The following is a 21,368-nucleotide window of genomic DNA, read 5'->3' on the forward strand; positions in this document are numbered from 1 at the left end:
GCCATCCCGGTTTGCCGGAGACCGTCCCAGTTTTAGGGCTGGAAGTCCTGTGTCCGGGGAACCTCTCAATCCCAGGCAAATCGGACAGGCTTAGTCCTATCTTGTCCCACGACAAGTGACAAGTCGAGCCCTCTGCAGTCCCTCCAAGCTCACCTCCCTCCCTCTGCCCCTCGAGACACACCCCCTGCTTCTCTCTGCCTGGACCGCTGCAGAGCTGCTTCGTGATGTCGTTCAGGTTAAATCTAAAGGCCACCCTGTCAGGGTACCCCTCTGGTGGAGAGAGTTATTTTCTCTCCACCTTCCATTCAACTTTAAGCGCCACCTGGCAGACCCGAGAGTCATTCACTGCCACCTTTCCCGTGTAAGTGGCAAAGGGCCAGGTGCCAGACCAAGCCTCGAGAAACACGGCCAAATGAAGGACCCAGTTCTGGACTCTGCGTTCACACACGTGCATCACGCTTGACGTCTGGGACCTCTTTTGCACGGGTGCTGCTGCCTGTGCCCTCTGTGTGACAAGGTGGCCGCCCTTCGCTGGCGCACAGCAGGAGCAGGCCGCGAAATTTCAGGTCACATGTGAATCGCGTGTGTGTGTCAGCGTGCAAGGGGTTGAGCGTGCCTCCAAACCCACGAAGTCATCAGCCGATGAATGCGATGAGCGGCCTATGAGGGTGTGTGTGCCCCTGGTGAGGGCCAGGCTATGTGACAGGCAGTCCTCCCGGGACAGAGTCCTGGGGTTCAGATCCCAGCGGGCCTGTTCGTCACGTGGCCTTGGACAAGGGCCCTGCTGAGCCGCGGCTTCGCCGTCTATACCGCACTCCCCCCCCCCCCCCCCCCCCCGGTCAGGGTTTCTGAGGGGACTGGGTGAGACTCTGGCACGGGCCCTTGGCACACAGTAGGTGCTGGCTTAGCCTCAAGCCTCCCTCCACGCCTCCTCCTGAGTTTATCAAATGCTGTCCAGCCGGCTGCTGCACTCTGGGGGACGGAAGGCAAGTGGGTCACAGGCGTATGGCCCCCGCGGCGCCGGCTGGGCACACAGCATCCGTCAACCACGGAGAAACTTCTGGCAGGGTGGTGGCTGTGTCTGGGGAGGATTAAAGCGTTGCTCCCCGGCGATCCCGCGCTCTCGCCGCACACGAGCAGGGAAGGTGCGTCTGAGCTCACGTCGGTGCGCGTCGTCGGGGTGTGCCCCTCGAGGGACTTCACACGCGTCTGCGGGGGACACACCTGCTGGCTAGGCGAGGTACACACCTTCCTCCCCGAGGACCGAGGGGGGGGCGGGGCCGGCCCAGCAGGGCGGGGTCCACGTGGGTGACGCGCGGGGCCACGCCCCCACCTTGGGACAGACCCGGAAGCGGCCGTGGCGCCCCTGGGGGAAGATGGCGCCCTCGGGGCTGAAGGCGGTGGTGGGGGAAAGTGAGTGCGTCTCCCGGGGAGCGGGGGCCAGGGGCGCACGAACCCTGGGACTCGGGCGGCGGGGACCTGGCGGCCGGGCTGGGCGTCGAGCACCTGATCCTCGAGGGGGCGGGCGGGACCTTGGTCCTGCGGGGCGTCCCCGCTCTCCGGTGCCGGAGCGGAACAAAGTTGGGAGGCTGGACTCCGGGGGCTCAAGGGGACCGGGCTAGGCGTGGCCGTAGACAGGCACCAGGGCTCGCACTCCTGGACCCCCTAGGGTGCCGGCAGGGAGAGGGCACAACTGGACGCCCAGACTGCCGCGTCTCTGAGCCTGGCAAAGTCCGGGGGGCTGGACTCTTGGACTGGGGCCGGGCTGAGTGCGCTGGTCGACGACCCCAGGTGGTGTGAGAGCTCAGGGGACGTGGTCAGGCCTATGCCCAGGCCCAGGGGTGAGGGACGCCGGGTCCCCCACGATCCTCATGCGGCGTGGGGACTCGGGCGACTGGGCCGCGTGGGTCTGAGATCTTGGGAGAGGGGTGGAGGTCGTCCCCTCCCCCACCTCGGGTAGTTCCGGCCTCAGCACCTCCTTCCTGCTCCTTCCGCCCTGTCGGTCCTGATAACAGTGGACATGACCCTGTGGGCAGGCGGGGCCGCCCTGTCCCTTCTCCCTCCTCCCCCCGCTAGGCAGGGCCGACTATGGCTCAAACCCCAGCACCCCAAGCAACAATCGGAGCCTTCCGCACAGGGGTTAATGCGGAGAGGGGAAACCACTGGTTCCATTTTACAGATGAGGGAACTGAGGCTGGAGGTCGGGCAATGGGGTGACCACAGCTAGGCCTGTCTCAGAGCAGGGAGCCAGGGGTTCTTCAGGGAAACCGATGGAGGTGGGGCGGGGGTCTGGCTGCAACGTCCCCACCCAGAGAACCCGAGGTTGTCGATGGGGAGGCGAGATCCCAGCTCTGGAGGGAGGTGGACCGTATGTGAGCGCTGGCTTCTCAGTTATTTGTTCATCTGACGTGTATTTATCGAGTGGCCACTTAGCCACTTGGGGCTGCGGGTGCTTAGACTAGTCACTTGTTCTCTCAACGTGTTTCCCTGCCTGTAAACCGGGGATGACACCAGGGGTGACCTCACAAGACTGAGGACAGAAGTAAACAGGAGTGGAGGTGGAGGCCCAGCCCCGACGCCCAGAAGGCTCGGGGGCTTGTCGGGGCCAGAGAACCCAGCATTCTGAGCCCACCCTACTTCCCCTGCAGAAATTCTGAGCGGAGTCATCCGGAGTGTCAAAAAGGATGGCGAGTGGAAGGTATGGGGTTGGCAGAATGCCTTGTCCAGGCCCCTGTGGGGGGCCCTGACTGTGGGACCCACAAGAACTGCGGGAGGAGGCTGCTGGTCCCTGGGGTGGGGGTGGGGGGAGGGTCTGGGACAGGGTGGGGGTGGGTGGGGGGTCCTGGGTCCTCCCATCCAGCCAGCTCGTGCAGCCGCCGGCCCTGCTCACACTACCCCAGCCCCACCGCAGCCTCTCCTGCCCGCTCCTCTGTCCATCAGTCCGTCTGTCCATCCGTCCGGACAGGTACTCATCATGGACCACCCGAGCATGCGTATCCTGTCCTCTTGCTGCAAGATGTCAGACATCCTGGCTGAGGGCATTACTAGTGAGTGGACACCCCCACCCCATGATGCCCAGATGGGACCTAAAGTATTGGATCCCCGAAAATTGTTCAGAACTCCCAAGTGCACAGCACCCTGCATAGACAGCCCTTCCCCCTCCTCTGTGTGGGAGCCTGTGGCAGGCGGACCTCCCGTGCAGGACTCCTCAGCTGCGACCCCTAAGGGGTCAGCCTCCCTGACTCTGCACCCCCTGTGTGTGGAACCCCGTGTAGGACCCCAGGGTGAACTCAGTGTGAGCCTCTCGGAGCGTGTAACTTTCTGTGGGGGATCCCTGGGAGCCTGGCCGTGAACTGAGACGTGCAGAACCCTGCCCAGTAACTCTTAGCTGTGTGACCCACGGGCAGGTACCTCCCCTTTAGGGAGGGAGTACAGCATCCCCTGCCCTAGCATCCAGCCCTCTTGCCCATGTGTCCAACTCTCCCGAGTCCGAGATGCTCCGTGAACCCTGGCCCCAATGCCAATGTCCCTTTCTCTGTTCTACTAGTTGTCGAAGACATTAACAAACGGCGAGAACCTGTCCCCAGTTTGGAGGCCATTTATTTGCTCAGCCCCACAGAGAAGGTGCCTATGCGAGCTAGTGTGTGTGTGTGTGTGTACACATGCCTCTGTGCGTGTGTGCGCATGTGTTGGGGGACAGGCATTGGCTGGGGGGCCGGGGCAGGGGTCCGGAGGGGGGGCAGGGCCAGGCTTGGACAATGTCCCGCCTTCCCCAGTCAGTGCAGGCCCTGATAGCAGACTTCCGGGGGACCCCGACCTTCACCTACAAAGCAGCACACGTCTTCTTCACTGACAGTGAGTGCCGCGGGCTGGGGGCCGGGGGGGGGGGGTGTCGGGGCGTAGAGGCCGCTCTGGCCTGATGCCCCTGCTCGCTCACCCCAGCCTGCCCGGAGCCCCTGTTCAGTGAGCTGGGCCGCTCCCGCCTAGCAAAGGTGGTGAAGACACTGAAGGAGATCGACCTGGCCTTCCTCCCCTACGAGGCCCAGGTACAGCCCAAGCTAGTCCGGGGCTGGGGGTGTGGGGAGGGGGGTAGTCCTTGATCAAATGTCCTGGGTTCCCTCAGAAACGGACACTGAAACAAGGAAAGGGGACATCAGGTCACAAAGGAAAGCAACTGAGTTCCTACCACCATGGGCGCCTGGAGTTCTGTCCCAAGGGGCAGCATAGAGCACACCTCCGAGGGGTGCTGCCCATGGGGGAGGGGGCTGGGTATATCTCCGCCTCCTGTTGGTTGGAAGCTGCCCCAGGCCTGTCCCCCGCCCCCCGCACCCCCACCAGGGCAGAGCAGAGCAGGGAAAGCAGGGAAGCCGCAGGGGGCGGCGGGTGCTGGAGGCTGCGAACTGGCCAGGTGTGTGCCCACAGCGGCGGCCCTGGCACCTGTGCCCTCGCAGGTGTTCTCCCTGGACGCCCCCCACAGCACCTACAACCTCTACTGCCCCTTCCGCGCGGGGGAGCGGGCGCGGCAGATCGAGGCCCTGGCCCAGCAGATCGCCACACTGTGCGCCACGCTGCAGGAGTACCCGGCCATCCGCTACCGCAAGTGGGGACCCCAGCCCGAGGCCACCCCCGGCCCTGACCCCATCCCACGTGCAGCCTTGAACCTCACTTTTGACCCCCGTTCTGGTCCTCACCCTCACCCGACCTCCATCCCTAAGCCCATCCTTGACCTCCAGCATGTGCCCTGCCCTCCCCAAGCCTAAGCCCCCTTGTCTGCCCACCCCACCCCCAGGGGCCCAGAGGACACAGCTCAGCTGGCCCACGCCGTCCTGGCCAAGCTGAATGCCTTCAAGGCGGACACTCCCAGTCTGGGCGAGGTGAGGGGGCGTGCTGGGGAGGTGGGGGTGAAGCCCCAGCCAAGGGCGATGGGGTCAGTGTCCTCATCCCTGCCAAACCCCCTTCCCAGGGCCCTGAAAAAACCCGCTCACAGCTACTAATCGTGGACCGGGCGGCGGACCCTGTGTCCCCTCTGCTGCATGAGCTGACGTTCCAGGCCATGGCCTATGACCTGCTGGACATCCAACAGGACACGTACAGGTGGGCGGACCCCAGAAACACCGTCCGCCCATCACCACCTGGGTCCCTGGCCCTCAGCGAGCCGCCCTGACCCTCTGTGTCCCGCAGGTACGAGACCACAGGGCTGAGTGAGGCCTGCGAGAAAGCCGTCCTGCTGGACGAGGACGATGACCTGTGGGTAGAGCTTCGGCACATGCACATCGCCGACGTGTCCAAGTGCGTGCACGCAGCGGGCGCCGAGGGTGCGGGCCGCTCTGTCCTGTGCTCCCCTCCCATGTCCCCACTCCCATCCCCTCCTCCCCGTCGTGGGCCAGGTGCGTAGCCTTTGGCTCTGGGTGAGCCCACTGCTCTCAACCGGGCTCCTCAACGTGGGCTGGCACATGGCCTGGTACAGGGACGCGTGTCCCTTGGCTCCCATCCCCCCGGGCTGTGTGACCCCCCCCCCCAACTGCCGTCAAACCACAGCCTTGGCGCCAGCCCTCAACCTCATCCCTGCCCGCTGTCACCGCCAGGAGGGTCACGGAGCTCCTGAAGACGTTCTGTGAGAGCAAGAGGCTGACCACCGACAAGGTAGGGGCAGGCCTGCGTCGGGATGGGCAGGACAGTGCCCTGCCCCCACAGAGAAGGGCGGGGCCCCAATCTGTTTGCGGGGTCTGGAGTGGGATCTGGGGTGGGCAGGGCGGGGCCTCACGGCCTCCCTGTCCCCAGGCCAACATCAAAGACCTGTCCCACATCCTGAAAAAGATGCCTCAATACCAGAAGGAGCTGAACAAGGTGAGCGCGGGGGCGGGAGAACCTGGCCCCTCCCCCTCTGCCGCCAGACTCCTGGCTGGGTCTCAGTGCCTGTTACCCCCAACTCCCACATCCCCACCCTCCACCCCGCAGTATTCTACCCACCTGCATTTGGCCGACGACTGCATGAAGCACTTCAAGGGTTCGGTGGAGAAGCTGTGCGCTGTGGAGCAGGTGGGCGTGGGCCTGGGGCAGGGGGCGGGGCCTAGGGAAGGCGGGCCTGTCGTGAGGGGGCCGGGTCTGCAGGGGAGGAGCCTTGTAGGGTTGTGGCCTGCGAGAGGGGTGGATCCCGTGCAGAGGCCGGCCGGGCACATGGGTGTGACCCTGTGGGCAGGTGCATAGAGAGGTAGGACCCGGGGTTGGGGCCTGTGGAGAGGTAGGGCCTTGTGAGGGGCGGGACTTGTTGATGGACAGGGATGAAATCTTCGGAGACCCGGTAGTAGGATGAAGCGGGTCCCCAGGGTGCTGCCGAGAACCCTGTGGGTGTCCCAGCCCTGGCCCCGCCCCCGGCCCGCAGGACTTGGCCATGGGCTCAGATGCAGAGGGTGAGAAGATCAAGGACGCCATGAAGCTGATCGTGCCCGTGCTGCTGGACGCGGCGGTGCCAGCCTATGACAAGATCCGGGCCCTGTTGCTCTACATCCTTCTGCGGAACGGTGGGCTGGGGGAGGGCCCCCGGACACCCCCGTCCACTGGGGTCTGTAATGATCCTGGGATTGTCTCTACCCCATAATTTCCTTGACCTTGGGCCACCTCCACTCCCCAAGCACACTGGACCCCGCCGATACCCCTCTCGACCCTGGGAACCCCCCTCCGTGAACCTAGGGGAACTTTGATTGACACGAGGGCTCCACTGACACAGGGACCCCCACATCTATGACTCCTCCGAACTTAGCCCCCTCAACTAAATCCAGAGGTTCCCCCATCTGTCCTCTCTGGGATCTCCATCCAGAATTCTGGGATCCTCCTAGCACCTGCCCCAGTGGCTCCCTCGGTCCTGAGGACCACCTCCCCCCACCCCCCCCCACCCCACCCCAAATGCAGGATGCCCCCATCACAGTCTGGGGACCTCCTTCCGCCACCACCCAGGAGCCCCATGGCCACCTTCTGTCCCCCCCGCCCTCCCCAAGCCGGCCCCCCTCGTGAGAATCCCATCTACAGGAGCCCCTCCCTCCCCCGTCCTCTTCCTCCAGGTGTGAGTGAGGAGAATCTGGCCAAGCTGATCCAGCATGCCAACGTGCAGGCACACAGCAGCCTCATCCGGAACCTAGAGCTGCTGGGGGGCACGGTCACCAACCCCGGGGTATGCCGGGAGCAGGCTGTGGGTCAGAGACTGGGCAGGAGGCAAATGTGGGTATGGGGGGGGGGGGTGCCCGTGAGAGTCAGAACCTGGGTCCCGGGGGGTGGAGGGCACACCATCGGGGCCAGGGCACAGGGTTTGGTGTGGCTCTTGGAGGACAGAGAGGTCTGTGCAGGATCAGGTCTGGGACCGGCGGGCCCCACAGCCGTCATCGGTCTTGGGTCGCATGATAAGCAGGGCAGCGAGGTGTAGTCAGAACCTTGGCCCCGGTGACGGTGTGGGGTGGGGTGTGTGGCCTGAGGCCCCGGTGGGCAGACAGCAGGGTCTCAAGCGTTGGGATCAGGGCACACGGTCGACCCCGGTCTCTTGGAGGTCTTGGACGACCTCCCACCCAAAACACACACTCAGCAGCCTCCTGCGCCCAGCTGCCTGCCCGGCCGCTCCTGTCTCCCTCTGGCCCTATGTGTCCCCACCTCCCTGACCCTGCCTCCACTGCCGGGGAGGCTCTCGTGTCCCCCTCGCCTGTCCCTCATCCCCCTCCCAGCCCCTGTCTGTCGCCCTGGGCCCCTGTTTTCTCATCCCCACCTCCTCTCCTTGTCTTTCTCTCTGCCCCATCGCTTGGTCTCATTTCATCCGTACTTCTTTCTCTCTCTCATTTTCTCTCCTCTCCCTCCCTCCCTTTTTCTTCCCTCTTTCTCCCTCTCCCTGCCCCTTTCTCTCTCCTTCTCTCTCTTTCTTCCCTGTCTCTCTGCTCCTCTGTTCCATTTCTCCATCTTTTTCTCCAGCCCTTCCCCCAAGCCAGACGAGCCCCAGCCCCATCTGTGACCCGCCTCCTTCTCCCCCATCCTCCCACTGTCCCACCACTCCCCCCTCCATCCCACCACCACCTGTAGGGCTCTGGGACCTCAAGTCGGCTAGAACGGAGGGAGCGCCTGGAGCCCACCTATCAGTTATCCCGCTGGACCCCAGTCATCAAGGACGTGATGGAGGTACCACTGGTGGGGCCTGACCTCCCCCTGTGCCCCCCCACCCCCGCCAAGTCCTGCCCTTGACTAGGTGGGGGCTCAGTCCTCTTCATGCCATGGTGCTAAGCCTCAGGGCTTAAGGGAATATCCCTCATTATGGGCATCCCTCTGGCATCCGATCTGCTCTGCCAGGGGAGTGTCCCAAGCTGACATCCAAGTAATTGGGACCAGATGGGCACCTCGTGGGGGAGCCCCATTTCCTGTCCAACCGCTGGCTCCTTCCTGCGTCCCCCTCTATTCTCTTCCCCTGCTGTCCCCACCAAAAGTCCCCTTGCTCCCCCTTAACCCTCCCCACCACCTGGCCCTGCCCATCCTGGGGGCGCAAAACAGCAACAACAAAAGGGACCAGGCCAAGGGGCCTGCCTCCTGCCTGCTCTTCCTCTGGAACCTGGTACCTCTCCCCACTCAGGGGCCCAGCAGGCCTCCCCCTCCCATCCCTATGGACTCTGGAGCCCGGACTCCTGGGTCCCCAAGGAACTGCAGATACAGACTTGTGGGTCCCCAAAGGCTAGAGATACAGATGGGGGCTCCTGTCTGCCAGGATCTTGGCCCCTGAACAAACCCGGGGCGGGGGGGGGGGGGCTCCAGACCCCAGGCCCCATCACCTGAGGCTCCCTCTGTGGCCCCCAGGATGCCGTGGAGGACCGGCTGGACAGGAAGCTGTGGCCCTTTGTGTCCGACCCCGCCCCCACCTCCAGCTCCCAGGCTGCAGTCAGGTGAGGGCCCCAGGGGACACCCCCCCACCCCCGCCCATGTTAGCTGAGGGTTGTGAGGGCGGGCGGAGAGTCTCCTGCCCGGAGACTGACCTCTGCCCTCCTCCCCCTGCACAGTGCCCGCTTCGGCCACTGGCACAAGAACAAGGCCGGTTTGGAGGCACGGGCGGGGCCCCGGCTCATCATCTATGTCATGGGCGGCGTGGCCATGTCAGAGATGAGGGCCGCCTATGAGGTGACCAGGGCCACCGATGGCAAGTGGGAGGTGCTCATTGGTGAGCAGCCGGGACTGGGGTCCCTGGGTGCTGGGGCTGGACTCCTGGGTGCCTTGGAGGAAGGTGGGGGGCTGACAGCTGGACTCCCAGCTGGGTCCCCAAAGCCTGGAGCCCACGCGGGGCTTCAACCTGCCTGTATCCTGAGCTTCCCGGGGGCTGGCGCCGGGGCTGGGCCTCCCAGGGAGGGGGTCACCTGCAGGCCAGACCCCTGTGTTTCTAAGGACCCCTGTGTCCTCAGAATCAGAGGCTGCTTTCCCAAGGACCTCAGCTGGGGGTCCTGAGACAGTGCCTCCCCCCCACCCCAACCCTCCCTTACTGTCCAGGCTCCTCACACATCCTCACTCCAACCCGCTTCCTGGATGACCTCAAGACGCTGGACCAGAAGCTGGAGGACATTGCCCTGCCCTGACCCGCTCCCCCTCCCCCTCCCCTTCCAGAGAAATAAAATCCTCCCTTCTCTCTGCCAGCCAGTGCCCACCTCGCCTTCTTTCCGAGGGAGCCGTATTGGGCCAGCCTCCCATGGGCCCGCCTCCCTGACCTGTGTCTCAGGACCCAGGACTCATCCCGCCAGATGGCATCTTAAGCCGGGGCCAAGGTTAAGGATTGGGCTCGGTTTGAACACTGGCTCCTTGGCCGACCTGCTGGCTTCTCCGTGCATCCAAAAATCGGGCCCAGTGACGGCAGCAGCTTTGCAGAGGAGATAAGGGACGGTGCCAGAAAGCTGATAGCAAAACAGTGTGACAGCTGCTGTTCCTCCACTGTCACTAGAGTTATCTTGGCGGCTCTGATGGGACTCTTAGTGTTATTAAGCAGAACGGACCCTGCATCCTGCCCCCCCACCCCCCGCCCCCCGGGAACTGTCTTCCTGAGACCTGGAGCCGTACAAGGCTTGGGGGCTTCTCCAGCTCCTGGGATCAGAGTCGTCTTCGGTGGGAGGACAGGCACACGGCAAACCGTGCCCGCTTCCCACCCCGGAGTTAGAACTCTGCTCATCGTCCTCCCCCCGCCCGGGGTGTTCAGAGGGTACACGAGTGTGACAGGGCCACCATACCCAAGTACCACATTCTGGGTGACTTAAACACCAGAAATGTATTCTCTCGCGGTTCTGGACGCTGGAAGTCCGAAGTCAAGGTGTCGGCTGAGGCCTCTCACCTTGACAAATAGATACCTAGATGCCATCTTCTCCCTGTGTCCTCACATGGTTATTCACCTGCTTGTCTGTGTCCTAATCTCTTATAAGGACACCAGTCATATTGGATTAAGGCCCACCCTAATGACCTCATTTTAACCTAATTATCCCATAAAAGACTCTGTCTCCAAATGCAGTCACGTTCTGAGGTTCTGGGGGTTAGGACTTCAACATGAAGTTTGGGCGGATACAATTCAGCCCGTAACACTCAGCCGAAAGGAGAAACGGGTCTCACAGCGTGAATAGGACACGTGGTGACCGTTCTCTCTGGGGCACAGATGCAGAGCCAGGTGGACAGCAAGCAGAGGGGGCTGTGGGAGCCCAGAGGATACCCTAATCCACCCAGTCTGGGGGCAGTCAAGAAGGGCTTCCTGGAGGAAGGGGAAGTCTGAATTGAGAATGGAAGGAGGAGTCAGGAGCACCTGGGTGGCTCAGTCAGTTCAGCGTCTGACTTCGGCTCAGGTTGTGATCTCGTGGGTCGTGGGTTTGAGCCCCGCATCGGGCTCTCTGCTGTCAGTGCGGAGCCCGCTTCGGATCCTCTGTCCAGCACCCCCCCCCTTGCCCCTCCCCTACTCACACTCTCAAAAGTAAACATAAAAAAAAAAAAGGAGTCGGGGAAGGGAGGGAGGGAGGGCACCTGGACACAAAGGCAAGAGATTGAGACGGAGCAAAAGAGATATTAAGGGGTAATAAAATCTGAGAGCCACACGGGGCCTCTGGGGGCCCAGGGTGAGGATTTGGCCTCTGCTGGTGCAGTGGGAAACTACAGAAGGGATGTGAGCCAGGACAGGTGGGGAACGCATCTAATGCTGGTGAAGAGGTTCCGCTGGGAGGGGTGCCAGGGGAGGGCGTCTGGGTGGGTGGGTACAGCGCCCCCCCAGTGGAGCGTTGCTTATTCCCATTCTATCACCTCGGGATGTGGCCCGTCCAAGACTGGGACCGGGAAGCATGGGCAGAGGCAGAACGCACAGGACGCTTCCTCACCAGCCCTGGAGGACGTGGCCCTGATTTAAGTCCCCCTATCCTTTTGAGAATTCGGGGAAATAAGGACATTTTTTCCCCCAGAAAAAAATCGCACACGCAGTTTTGCAGGTGGGGCCTTGGAGAAGCGCTGAACACTCTGACCCCACAATTCTACTTCTAGGGTTTACACGAAACTCCCACCAGGGCGGGAAGATGCACAGGGTCCGTCGAGGGCGTGGGGTGCGGGGTGGCGGTGAGACGCCCGCCCTGGAGACGCGGCTCCCCGCCAGGCCTCGGCAGGGAAGCCTTTTAACTGGCCGAGCCGGAGTGGGAGGGAGATAGTTTCACAGTTTAATATTTAAACTCGTTTTCCGGGGGGAAGTCGCTTAAGCAGGTGAGCGCTGCGAGCACCAGGGGGCGCTGTGGCCCAATTTTTCGGTTTCTTCGCACTTTCCAGTCTGCGCCTGGGGTTTGGGTGGCCCTGGCAGGAAACGACAAGAAGTAAGCCAACGGTGACTCCGTGCTTCCCCGCAGCAACAAAACTGTTGCTTACACCGGCCTCTGCCCCTTATCTGTACCTGCGAGATGTTGTAACGTCTCCCACTTAAGGACATTTTGATTCAAACAAATATTCACAGACCCCTCTGGGCCACAGCAGCCAGCAATGTCAGGCCCTGACCGTGTCGCAGGCATCATGCCAAGCCCTCTGCAGGCATTGCTCAGACTTCTCAAAACCTTCCTATGGGAATACTATCCAACCTCCCTCTCTCTGCTTTAACAAGGTCCCTCCGTGACTCCACTGGCTCCCTCAGCCACAGCAAGGCTGGACGTGCTGCTGTCTCTCAAACACACCACGCTGTTCCAGCCACAGGGCCTTTGCACCTGCTGTTCTCTTTGCCTACAATACTCTTTCCCCCAATCTCCATATCCCTCCCTCCTTCTCGTTTTAGCTCAAATGTCACGGTGCCTTATCTCCTCAGGACATTTATCCCAACTAGGACATTTTGGGGTTGTCTTCCTGTCCTGGGGAATGGCCCCCATTCTGGATTTGGCTGGCAGCTTCTTCGTGACCCTATGCAACTTGTTCCTTAGCGTCTGTCCCCACCATCCCCACCGTGCGGTTTCCTCGGTCAACAGGTGGTTAGCACGATAGCCTAGATCAGCTTAAGCTGTAGGTGAGAATCGTCTCTCCCTGGTGGAGCTGCATACTTGTACCTTCTCAGGGGATCCATGATGTCATGATGCTTCAATTGATCTGTGGGTTGGGGGGAGTGGGGCAAATGCCCCCTTGTCCCCACCAGTTCTCCCCATAAAGGTGTTAGCTGCTATGAAGTCTCAACGCCTGGACCCATGACCTCTTGAGGCTTATTTCCAACCTTATTAATCCTTCCACTGGAATTAGCTGGGATCCTTCTCAAATGACCTTTCCCTCCGCAACTAGTTGGACATAGAAAGCCACAGAAAGTAACAACCTGATACATTGTCTTCGGTATTCTCCCCAGGATCCCCGGGAGGCAGCAGGATCTGAGTTTATCAGGGAGGTCTGGGGTGGAGACAGACCTCAGGGTGATGGACGGTCACATTGTAAGCAACTAGGAAGAATCCAGGAAACTCTGGCTGCCTTAATGATGATCATCATAATAATACATTATTGATACAATATTATTATTATTTAACACTCTAATGGGGACCAGCCCTGGGCAGGCTAAGAAGGAGGGCCCCACAAAGGGAGCAAAAAAGGATTTCTCAGGCTAACATCAGCGCTTTGGAGGGTCCGAGGGCCCGCCCCAGACGAAGTGAGGACTAAGGTTCTCAGCATCAGGAATGCACCGAGTGGGAGTTCTCCACCCTTGCCGTGCCCGGGGGCCTGTTCTAGAATAATACCTCATCCAAGTCATACAAGGAAGGGAAAGGTTTGTGGTCTCGAACTTGCTCAATTTACAGCAAACATGAGGCTCCAGGGCTCGCTGGAGCTGCCAGCTGGGCAGGAGGGGTGGTGGCCACTTGGGGACAGGCAGGACCCCCGCAGAGGAAGGGGCAGAGGAAGGAATGCCCCACGCCTTCACCTTCCTTGGTAGGAAGGGGCTCCGTGGCCCCAGCGCAGGAACGGGAAGTGAGTGTGACTCAGTGAGCCAAGGAAACCTCCAGGCAGGGAGGCACGTCAAAGGAGAATATCTGTTCCACGGGAGCCCAGACAGCGAGGAGGCGAGGCGAGCTTCCCTTTTCTGTTGTTCTAAAGTTACTCAAAATCTTAAAACGCAAGTTAACCAACAGCTGCCAAGAATATTGTGAAAAGGCATCGAGAGTGAAGAAATTGTCTTGTGAGTGGGAAGTTTCTGCTCCAGCGGGGGCCAGAGACGGACAGAGAGTCATCAGGGCTGGGGTGCCAGTGGGGACAGGACAGGACGGGGAGGTCCTGGCTGGGGCTCTGCCCCACCCCCCACCCCCTGCCTCTAGTGACCACAGTGCTTTTTGAGACCACTCACAGCCTCAATCCCTGTCGGCGGCTGGGGATATTCTGGGAAAATAATGGAATAATGGTAAGGAAAGGCAACACGTACGAAGCCGTCACTCTGTGTGGTGCCCCATTCTGGATGGTTCTGCAGATCCATGTGAAGCCCCGCTTAGCGAGTCAGAAGGAACAAGACAACACTGTATGGTTTCCCTCATGTGTGGACTCTCTCTCCCTCCAACTTTACTGAAATGTAATTGACATATAACACTGTATAAATGTAAGGTGTACAAGGTAGTGATCTGATATATGGATGTATTGCAAAATGATTTCTGTAATAGGTTACTTAACACATCCAACCCCACACATAGTTACCGTGTGTGAATGTGTGTGTGCGTGTGTGCGCGTGTGTGGTGAGAACTTTTACAATCTATTCTCTTATAAGGCAGTTTGCAGCACTGAGCCTGCTTGGGATTCTCTCTCTCCCTCTCTCCACCCCTCCCCCCTCGGAAAAAATAAACAAACTTAAAAGAATACATATACAATACAGTAATGTTAACTGTAGTCCCCAGAATTTATTCATCTTCTAGATGGAAGTTTGGACCTTTTGACAACCTTCACCTTCACCCTTCCCCCCGAACCGCCTTGACAACCACCTATCTGTTCTTTTTTCTATGAGGTTTTTTTTTTTTTTTTTTTTTTTTAAGATTGTTTTATGGGGGACACGTGGGTGGCTCAGTCGGTTAAGCATCTGACTCAGGCCACGAGTCACAGGTTTGCGGCTCAGGGCATGATCTCACAGGTTTGCGAGTTCGAGTCCTGCCCTGGGCTCTCAGCTGTCAGCACTGAGCCCGCTTCAGATCCTCTGTCTCCCTCTTTCTGCCACTCCCCCACTCTCTCTCAGTCTCTGTCTCTCTGTCAAAAATAAATAAGCACTAAAAAAAAAAAAAAAAAAAAAAAAAAAAGATTGAAGGGCGCCCGGGGTGCTCAGTTGGTTAAGCATCCAACTTTGGCTCAGGTCATGATCTCACGGTCTGTGAGTTCCAGCCCCATGTCAGGTTCTGTGCTGACAGCTCAGAGCCTGGAGCCCGCTTCGGATTCTGTGTCTCCCTCTCTCCCTGCCCGTCCCCTGCTCTGTCTCTGTCTCTGTCTCTCTCTCTCTCAAAAATAAATAAATATTAAAACAATTTAAAAAAATTAGTATGTGAAATCTAAAAAAGCCAGGCTGGATGGAGGCAGTTTCTACAAAACTCTTTCTAGCCCCCTGACTTTGCTCTCCACGCACCCCCTCCCTGGTCCATGTACCCCACTCCCCATGGTTTGGGTGGGAACATGCCTTAGTTAAAAGGGAAGACTTTGGCATTGGGCAAATCTGAGCCTGAAATCTCCCCTTTGAAAGTGATCAACTTCACCCAGGTGAGTTTTCCCGTTTTGCAAAACTTCACATGGCTGCTTGGAGAACTGAGAAGGCGGTCGTAGGGAGCGCGGGGGGCCGTGGTGGAGGCGGGGTGTGGAGGCTCCGGCCAGATGAGACCTCCCCTCTATCCCCTTATATTCATATTCCTCAGCTGAAGGGGGGGGTGCAGGTTGCTCTGTAATCGCCCCCATTTTTTGATTACTCTGCATGAGTAGGAATATGGGGGACATTTATTTTATAAACTTCTGTATTCTTGGAATTCCTTTTATTTTTTTTAATATTTTAATTCCAAAAAATTTTTAATTTTTATTTTTGAGACAGGGAGAGACAGAGCATGAGTGGGGGTGGGGCAGAGAGAGAGGGAGACACAGAATCCGAAGCAGGCTCTGGGCTCTGAGCTGTCAGCACAGAGCCCGACGAGGGGCTCGAACTCACAGAGTGCGAGATCATGACCTGAGCGGAAGTTGGACGCTTAACCGACTGAGCCACCCAGGTGCCCCTTTGAATTCCTTTTTAAATACGGATGTTTTATTTGTCATTTCTTTTTTTAAATTTTTTTAACATTTATTTATTTTTGAAAGAGAGAGAGACAGAGCGTGAGCAGGGGAGGGGCAGAAAGACAGGGAGAAACAGAATCCAAAGCAGGCTCAGCTGTGCTGACAGCTCAGAGCCAGATGTAGGGCTCGAACTCACAAGCTGTGAGATCATGACCTAAGCAGAAGTCGGACACTCAACCAACTGAGCCACCCAGGCGCCCCTTCTGTCATTTCTTTAACAGAAAAAGAAAAGCTGTAGGAATATTCTCTTTTTTTAATTGTTATTATTTTTAAAAAATTTTACAGAGAGAGAGAGAGCTCGAGCAAGAGGGGGAGTGGGAGGGAGAGAGAGAATCTTAAGCAGGCTCCACACTCAGCACACAGCCTGACACGGGGCTCGATCTCACGACCCTGAGATCATGACCTGAGCCAAAATCAAGAGTCAGACACTTAACCGACTGAGCCGCCCAGGGGCCCTTACCCTTCTTTTTATTTTTTAAGGAAAGCGGGGACAACTTGCTGTGTGACCTCAGGCAAATCACTTAGCCTCTCTGAGCCTCAACAACCCCTTTTGTCGAGATAATAACCTCATCTGCCTGACAGGATGCTGGTCACATGTGTAAATTTCTCCACAAACAGTAGATGGGATCACCTCAGAGCTCCCTGAGGAGCCTCCACGATGGAAAATATTCCGGAAGGAGGCAACAGGCCCAAGGAACCGAGCCAGGGACGCTGGGAGGCGGGAGTAGGTCTCTGCAAAGGAAAATCTCAGGGAGTTAACACTGGAAAGCTCCAGGATCTTTACCACCCGGCCTCCAGACTCTGTTCCTTGCCCCAGGGGACAGCCTGGCCCGGTCAGCTCCTGCCAGAGCCCACAGCTTATCGTCTCCAAACCTGTGCTGTTTGCTGGCTGTGCTGTTTGCTGGCCGCTGCTTAGACTCCCCCTTCTGCCCTGCAGTCTCCCGCCCCCCCCACCCCTCCCCCACCAGGTCAGAAGTGTTTATAAATGAAGCCAGGCTCGCCAGCTCTCGCTTAAAGAAATCGGGCAGCCTTCCGAGGCTTTTACTTTCCTGTCATTCATGCGGGACAGGAAGCAAGTGTCAATGATTCTTTCCTGATTTGGCTCAGCCACCTGTCAGCTCAGCTCTGTCACCAGAACAGCAAGCTGTCTGTTGCCCAGGGAGGCGAGCAACCAACCGGAAGCTCATGTTGCTTCTAGAGGTCAGTTCCCCAGGCTCCGTGCCTGCAAAGCAATCAATCCTTCAAGGGCACATGTACAGTAACCGAGGCGAGCACAAGCCGCTAACAGTTGTGAATATTTCCAGGATCTGCTGCCCCACCCAGGAAAACCAGTTGTACGGGGCACAAAAGTCCTCTCTGTCTGCAGTAGACTTCAGGACACAGGTTTCCTTCAGATTGTTGGGAAACTCCTTTTTTTCCAACCATCATTTAAGTTAGAAGACTTTGGTGCTGGGGGCGCCTGGGTGGCTTAGTCGGTTAAGCGTTTGACTTCAGCTCGGGTCATGATCTCATGGCTTGTGAGTTCAAGCCCCGCATCGGGCCCTGGGCTGACGGCTCGGAGCCCGGAGCCTGCTTCGGATTCTGTGTCTCCCTCTCTCTGCCCCTCCCCTGCTCACGCTCTGTCTCTCTCTCTCTCTCTCTCTCAACAATAAATAAACATTAAAAGAAAAAAGCATTTGGTATTGATAATCACACAGCTCTATGCGTTTGTGGAAACTCATAGACCTCAGTAAAAAGGATGAATTTTACTTTATGTAAATTACACCTTATTTTTCAAAGAGACAATGCTTGGGAAAAACAAAACATTCGTGCTGCCTGCAGGTATATGTGTTTGTCAAAATGCATCCAACTGAATGCTTAAGATAGATGTGGTTTATTTAAAGAAAATCATACCTCAATAAAGTGTGTGATTGCCATACTATACATTTTATTTTATTTTATGTATTTATTTTTTCTTTAATTTTTTTTTTCAACGTTTATTTATTTTTGGGACAGAGAGAGACAGAGCATGAACAAGGGAGGGGCAGAGAGAGGGAGACATAGAATCGGAAACAGGCTCCAGGCTCTGAGCCATCAGCCCAGAGCCTGACGCGGGGCTCGAACTCACGGACCGCGAGATCGTGACCTGGCTGAAGCCAGACGCTTAACCGACTGCGCCACCCAGGCGCCCCCCATACTATACATTTTAAAGGCCTGGCTCTGGAATTTTATTTGATAGCATTTGATGCAAAATCGAGGCCACTAGAACTCAGTTTCATTGATAGAAATCTGGGGGGTGGGTAAAAAGGGGTGGCTTGGTCGCTTAAGTGTCTGACTCTTGATTTGGGCTCTCTCCTCCTCTCTCTCTGCCCCTCCCCCTCTTGAGTTCTCTCTGTCGCTCCCTATCAAAATAAATAGATAAACTTAAAAAAAAGAAGTCAGGGATAATGAAAACATTTTCTCTTTTTTTGAGATTTTTTTTAACGTTTATTTTTGAGAGGCAGAGAGACAGTGTGTTTGTGTGTGGGCGGGGGAGGGGGGCAGAGAGAGAGGGAGACACAGAATCTGAAGCAGGCTCCAGGCTCTGAGCTGTCAGCCCAGAGCCCGACGCGAGCCTGACGTGGGGCTCAAACTCACAGACCCAGAGATCATGACCTGAGCTGAAGTCAGACACTTAACCGACTGAGTCACCCAGGCACTTCTATTTTCTTTCTTTCTTTCTTTTTTAATATTTATTTATTTTGAGAGGGAGAGAGAGGGAGAGAGAGAGAGAGAGAGAATGCGCACAAGTGGGGGAGGGGCAGAGGGAGAGAGTGAATCCCAAGCAGGCTCCGTGCTATTAGCATAGAGTCTGGTGAGGGACTCATCCCGTGAACCTTGAGATCACGACCTGAGCCTAAACCAAGAGTCAGATGCTCAGTCCACCGAGTCACCCAGGTGCCCCTTTTTTTTTCTTTTCTTTTTTAACTTTGCCTTTTTTTTAGTAATCTCTACACCCCACCTGGGGCTGGAACTCACAGCCCAGAGATCAAAAGTCGAATGCTCTTCCCACTGAGCCAGCCAAGCGTCCCGAAAATATTTTATTTTTCTTTAAAGACAATGAAAAGGCCTGTGGCCCTTTCCTGTTACTTAACTAAGGGTTTTCAAATTAAGATCCCGAGGAATCCTAGGGGTTCCTCATATTCCCCCTGCTTTTCACCCAACCTGAAGTCAGAGCTGCCTACTTCTGTGCCCCTCAAAAGCTTTTACCTGAAAAGTTCTGAGACCGAAGGGTTTGAAGAACCAGAACTCTCAAACGATGACTTTTGCTGCCTCCTGAGTCACCCTTGTGCCCAAGCTGTGTCTGTCCCTTCAAGGAAGGGAGCCTGTGACATTGCTCATCCCAGCCAAGCTCTCTGTCTTCCTGCCCCCCTAGTTTTCTTTCAGTTCCTCAAAGCTGGTGCACCCTGTCCTTCCCCAGGAGAGCCTTCCCTCACTGGTTCTTTTGCTTAACTTGTCTCATCCTCTGATTTCTTCTTAGCCATCTCTTCCTCCACAAACCCTCCCTGGATTCTTCCACTGGGGGCCATGTTCTTCTTCTTTTTTTTTTTTTTTAAGTTTATTTATTTTGAAAGGGGGAGAGGAGGGGCAGAGGGAGGGAGAGAGAGCGAGTCCTGCATTGTCAGCGCCGAGTCCGATGCGGGGCTCGAACCCGTGAACCGTGGCATCGTGACCTGAGCCGAAATCAAGAGTCAGATGCTCAACCAGCTGAGCCACCCAGGCGTCCCTTGGGTGGGACATGCTAATGTCAGAAGTTCTCCCAGAACCGGGTTCCTGTCCTTCAGGGTACAAGTGACTGGTGGGGGTTGAGGCTGACTGAGCACTTTCTTGGTGTCTGTCTTCTTCCGACAGGGCAAAGTGCATGGCGGGGTGGGGGGGGAGGGGTGTCCCCTTGCTCCCCGCCACACGCACGTGCATAGCGTCACATCTGGCACATAGTAGGTGCTCAATAAGCATTGCCTATACTATGGCTTGTGTACACGGCTGTTTTTACACAGGGATTTCACACACACCTATCACTTTCACCAAAATACGACATAAAGACACGGGTGCGGATCTGAGCGTAAGCTCAAATTTTTCACTCCGTTCCCAGAAACCCTCCATCTGCCCTTTTCTCATCAGACTCCCCAGAAAACTTCCATCCTCCAACAGCATAGATTCGTTGTGCTTTTTTTTCCCTTTCTTCTTTTTTTGGTCCTTTTGTTTTTTTTAATGTATATTTTTCAAATTTATTTTTTTAATTTTTTTAATGCTTATTTATTTCTGAGACAGAGACAGAACATGAGTGGGGGAGGGGCAGAGACAGAGGGAGGCACAGGATCTGAAGCAGGCTCCAGGCTCCGAGCTGTCAGCACAGAGCCCGGCGCGGGGCTCGAACTCATGAACAATGAGATCATGACCTGAGCCGAAGTCGTTCGCTCAACTGGCTGAGCCACCCAGGCACCCCTCAAATTTATTTTTCAGAGAGATCGTGTGAACAGGGGAGGGACAAAGAGAGAGGGAGACAGAGAATCCCAAGCAGGCTCCGTGCTGTTAGCACAGAGCCCCACGCGGGGCTTACACCCACGAACCGTGAAATTTTGACCTGAGCCAAAACCAAGAGTTGGACACTCAACCAACTAAGCCACCCAGGCACCCATTTTTGGTCCTTTTTAGTATATGAATTTGGGTGGTATATTCTTTTTTTGGGTCTGGATTGTTTTTACTTTTTACTTTTTTTTTAATGTTTATTTTTGAGAGACAGAACATGAGCGGGGGAGGGGCAGAGACAGAGGGAGACACAGAATCTGAAACAGGCTCCAGGCTCTGAGCTGTCAGCACAGAGCAAGGCTCGAACCCATGGGCTGTGAGATCACGACCTGAGCCGAAGTCGAATGCTTAACCAGCTGAGCCACCCAGGCGCCCCTGGCCTAGATTCTTTTGCTCCCAATTATAATGGTGAGAATCTTCCAGACTGTTGCATATAGCTGCAAACGATACAGTGTGATCTCTCATTCATACTCATTTCTATCGACCGGGGTGGGCAATTTTTTTCTTTTCTTTTTTTTCCTGTAAAGGGCCCGATATAGCCAGGTTCACCTCTGTAGGCCATATAGTCAGTCTCTGTCACAACCTCTCAACTCTGCCACTGACCCAGGAAAAGCAGCCTCAGATAACCTATAAAATAGTGGCCATGGCCACATTCCAAGAATGCTTTATTTATGGGCACTGGGATTTGAATTTCATATACGTTTCATATGTCACTAAGGATTACATTTTTTTCCCCCAACGATTTAAAAATGTAAAAACTCTTTGGCAGCTCCCCAAAGAGTTAAACATAGAATTGCCATATGATCCAGCAATCCCACTCCGGGGTACATACCCAAGAAACCTGAAAGCAGGCATTCAGAGACGTTTATACACCAATGATTACAGAGGCATCATTCCCGACACTCAGTAGGTGGAAACAATGCACACGACAACTAACAGAAGAATGGATAAACACAAGGTGGCCTGTCCATACAGAGGAATATTAGCCATAAAAAGGAATGAGGTTCTGGGGCGCCTGGGTGGCCCGATCAGTTAAGCGTCCGACTTCAGCTCAGGTTATAATC

The 21,368-nt window shown here is 56.8% G+C and overlaps 1 protein-coding gene across 3 annotated transcripts; it reads left to right on the plus strand.

The window, feature by feature from the left end:
- Window positions 1-1,316: 1,316 nt before the first annotated feature.
- On the plus strand, window positions 1,317-9,644 carry STXBP2 (syntaxin binding protein 2). 3 transcript variants are annotated; one of them, XM_086699181.1, is made up of 19 exons: window positions 1,317-1,413; window positions 2,649-2,698; window positions 2,966-3,047; window positions 3,548-3,624; window positions 3,777-3,855; window positions 3,943-4,046; window positions 4,452-4,600; window positions 4,790-4,874; window positions 4,964-5,094; window positions 5,182-5,289; window positions 5,586-5,643; window positions 5,782-5,847; window positions 5,959-6,039; window positions 6,383-6,521; window positions 7,059-7,168; window positions 8,059-8,154; window positions 8,821-8,906; window positions 9,021-9,178; window positions 9,502-9,644. In XM_086699181.1, exons 1-19 carry the CDS (start codon window positions 1,377-1,379, stop codon window positions 9,585-9,587), a joined length of 1,782 nt encoding a protein of 593 aa, XP_086555307.1. In that variant the 5' UTR covers window positions 1,317-1,376; the 3' UTR covers window positions 9,588-9,644. The 3 variants fall into 3 exon arrangements, with proteins under 3 accessions (XP_086555307.1, XP_086555309.1, XP_086555308.1); XM_086699182.1 differs by having other exon boundaries at window positions 1,320-1,413; window positions 2,941-3,047; XM_086699183.1 differs by lacking the exons at window positions 8,821-8,906; window positions 9,021-9,178; window positions 9,502-9,644 and having other exon boundaries at window positions 7,951-8,065.
- Window positions 9,645-21,368: the final 11,724 nt, after the last annotated feature.

Source organism: Puma concolor, chromosome A2 (genome assembly GCF_028749965.1).
Source record: "Puma concolor isolate L17-30 chromosome A2, mPumCon1.1.hap2, whole genome shotgun sequence".
Taxonomy (NCBI): domain Eukaryota; kingdom Metazoa; phylum Chordata; class Mammalia; order Carnivora; family Felidae; genus Puma; species Puma concolor.

Bases quoted from the DNA above. Each gene is read 5' to 3' on its own strand.
- STXBP2 (XM_086699181.1), top strand. From the start codon at position 1,377: ATGGCGCCCTCGGGGCTGAAGGCGGTGGTGGGGGAAA. The intron at 5,848-5,958 runs GTGAGCGCGGGG...TCCACCCCGCAG, and splicing joins ACCAGAAGGAGCTGAACAAG to TATTCTACCCACCTGCATTT. The intron at 6,522-7,058 runs GTGGGCTGGGGG...CTCTTCCTCCAG, and splicing joins CTACATCCTTCTGCGGAACG to GTGTGAGTGAGGAGAATCTG.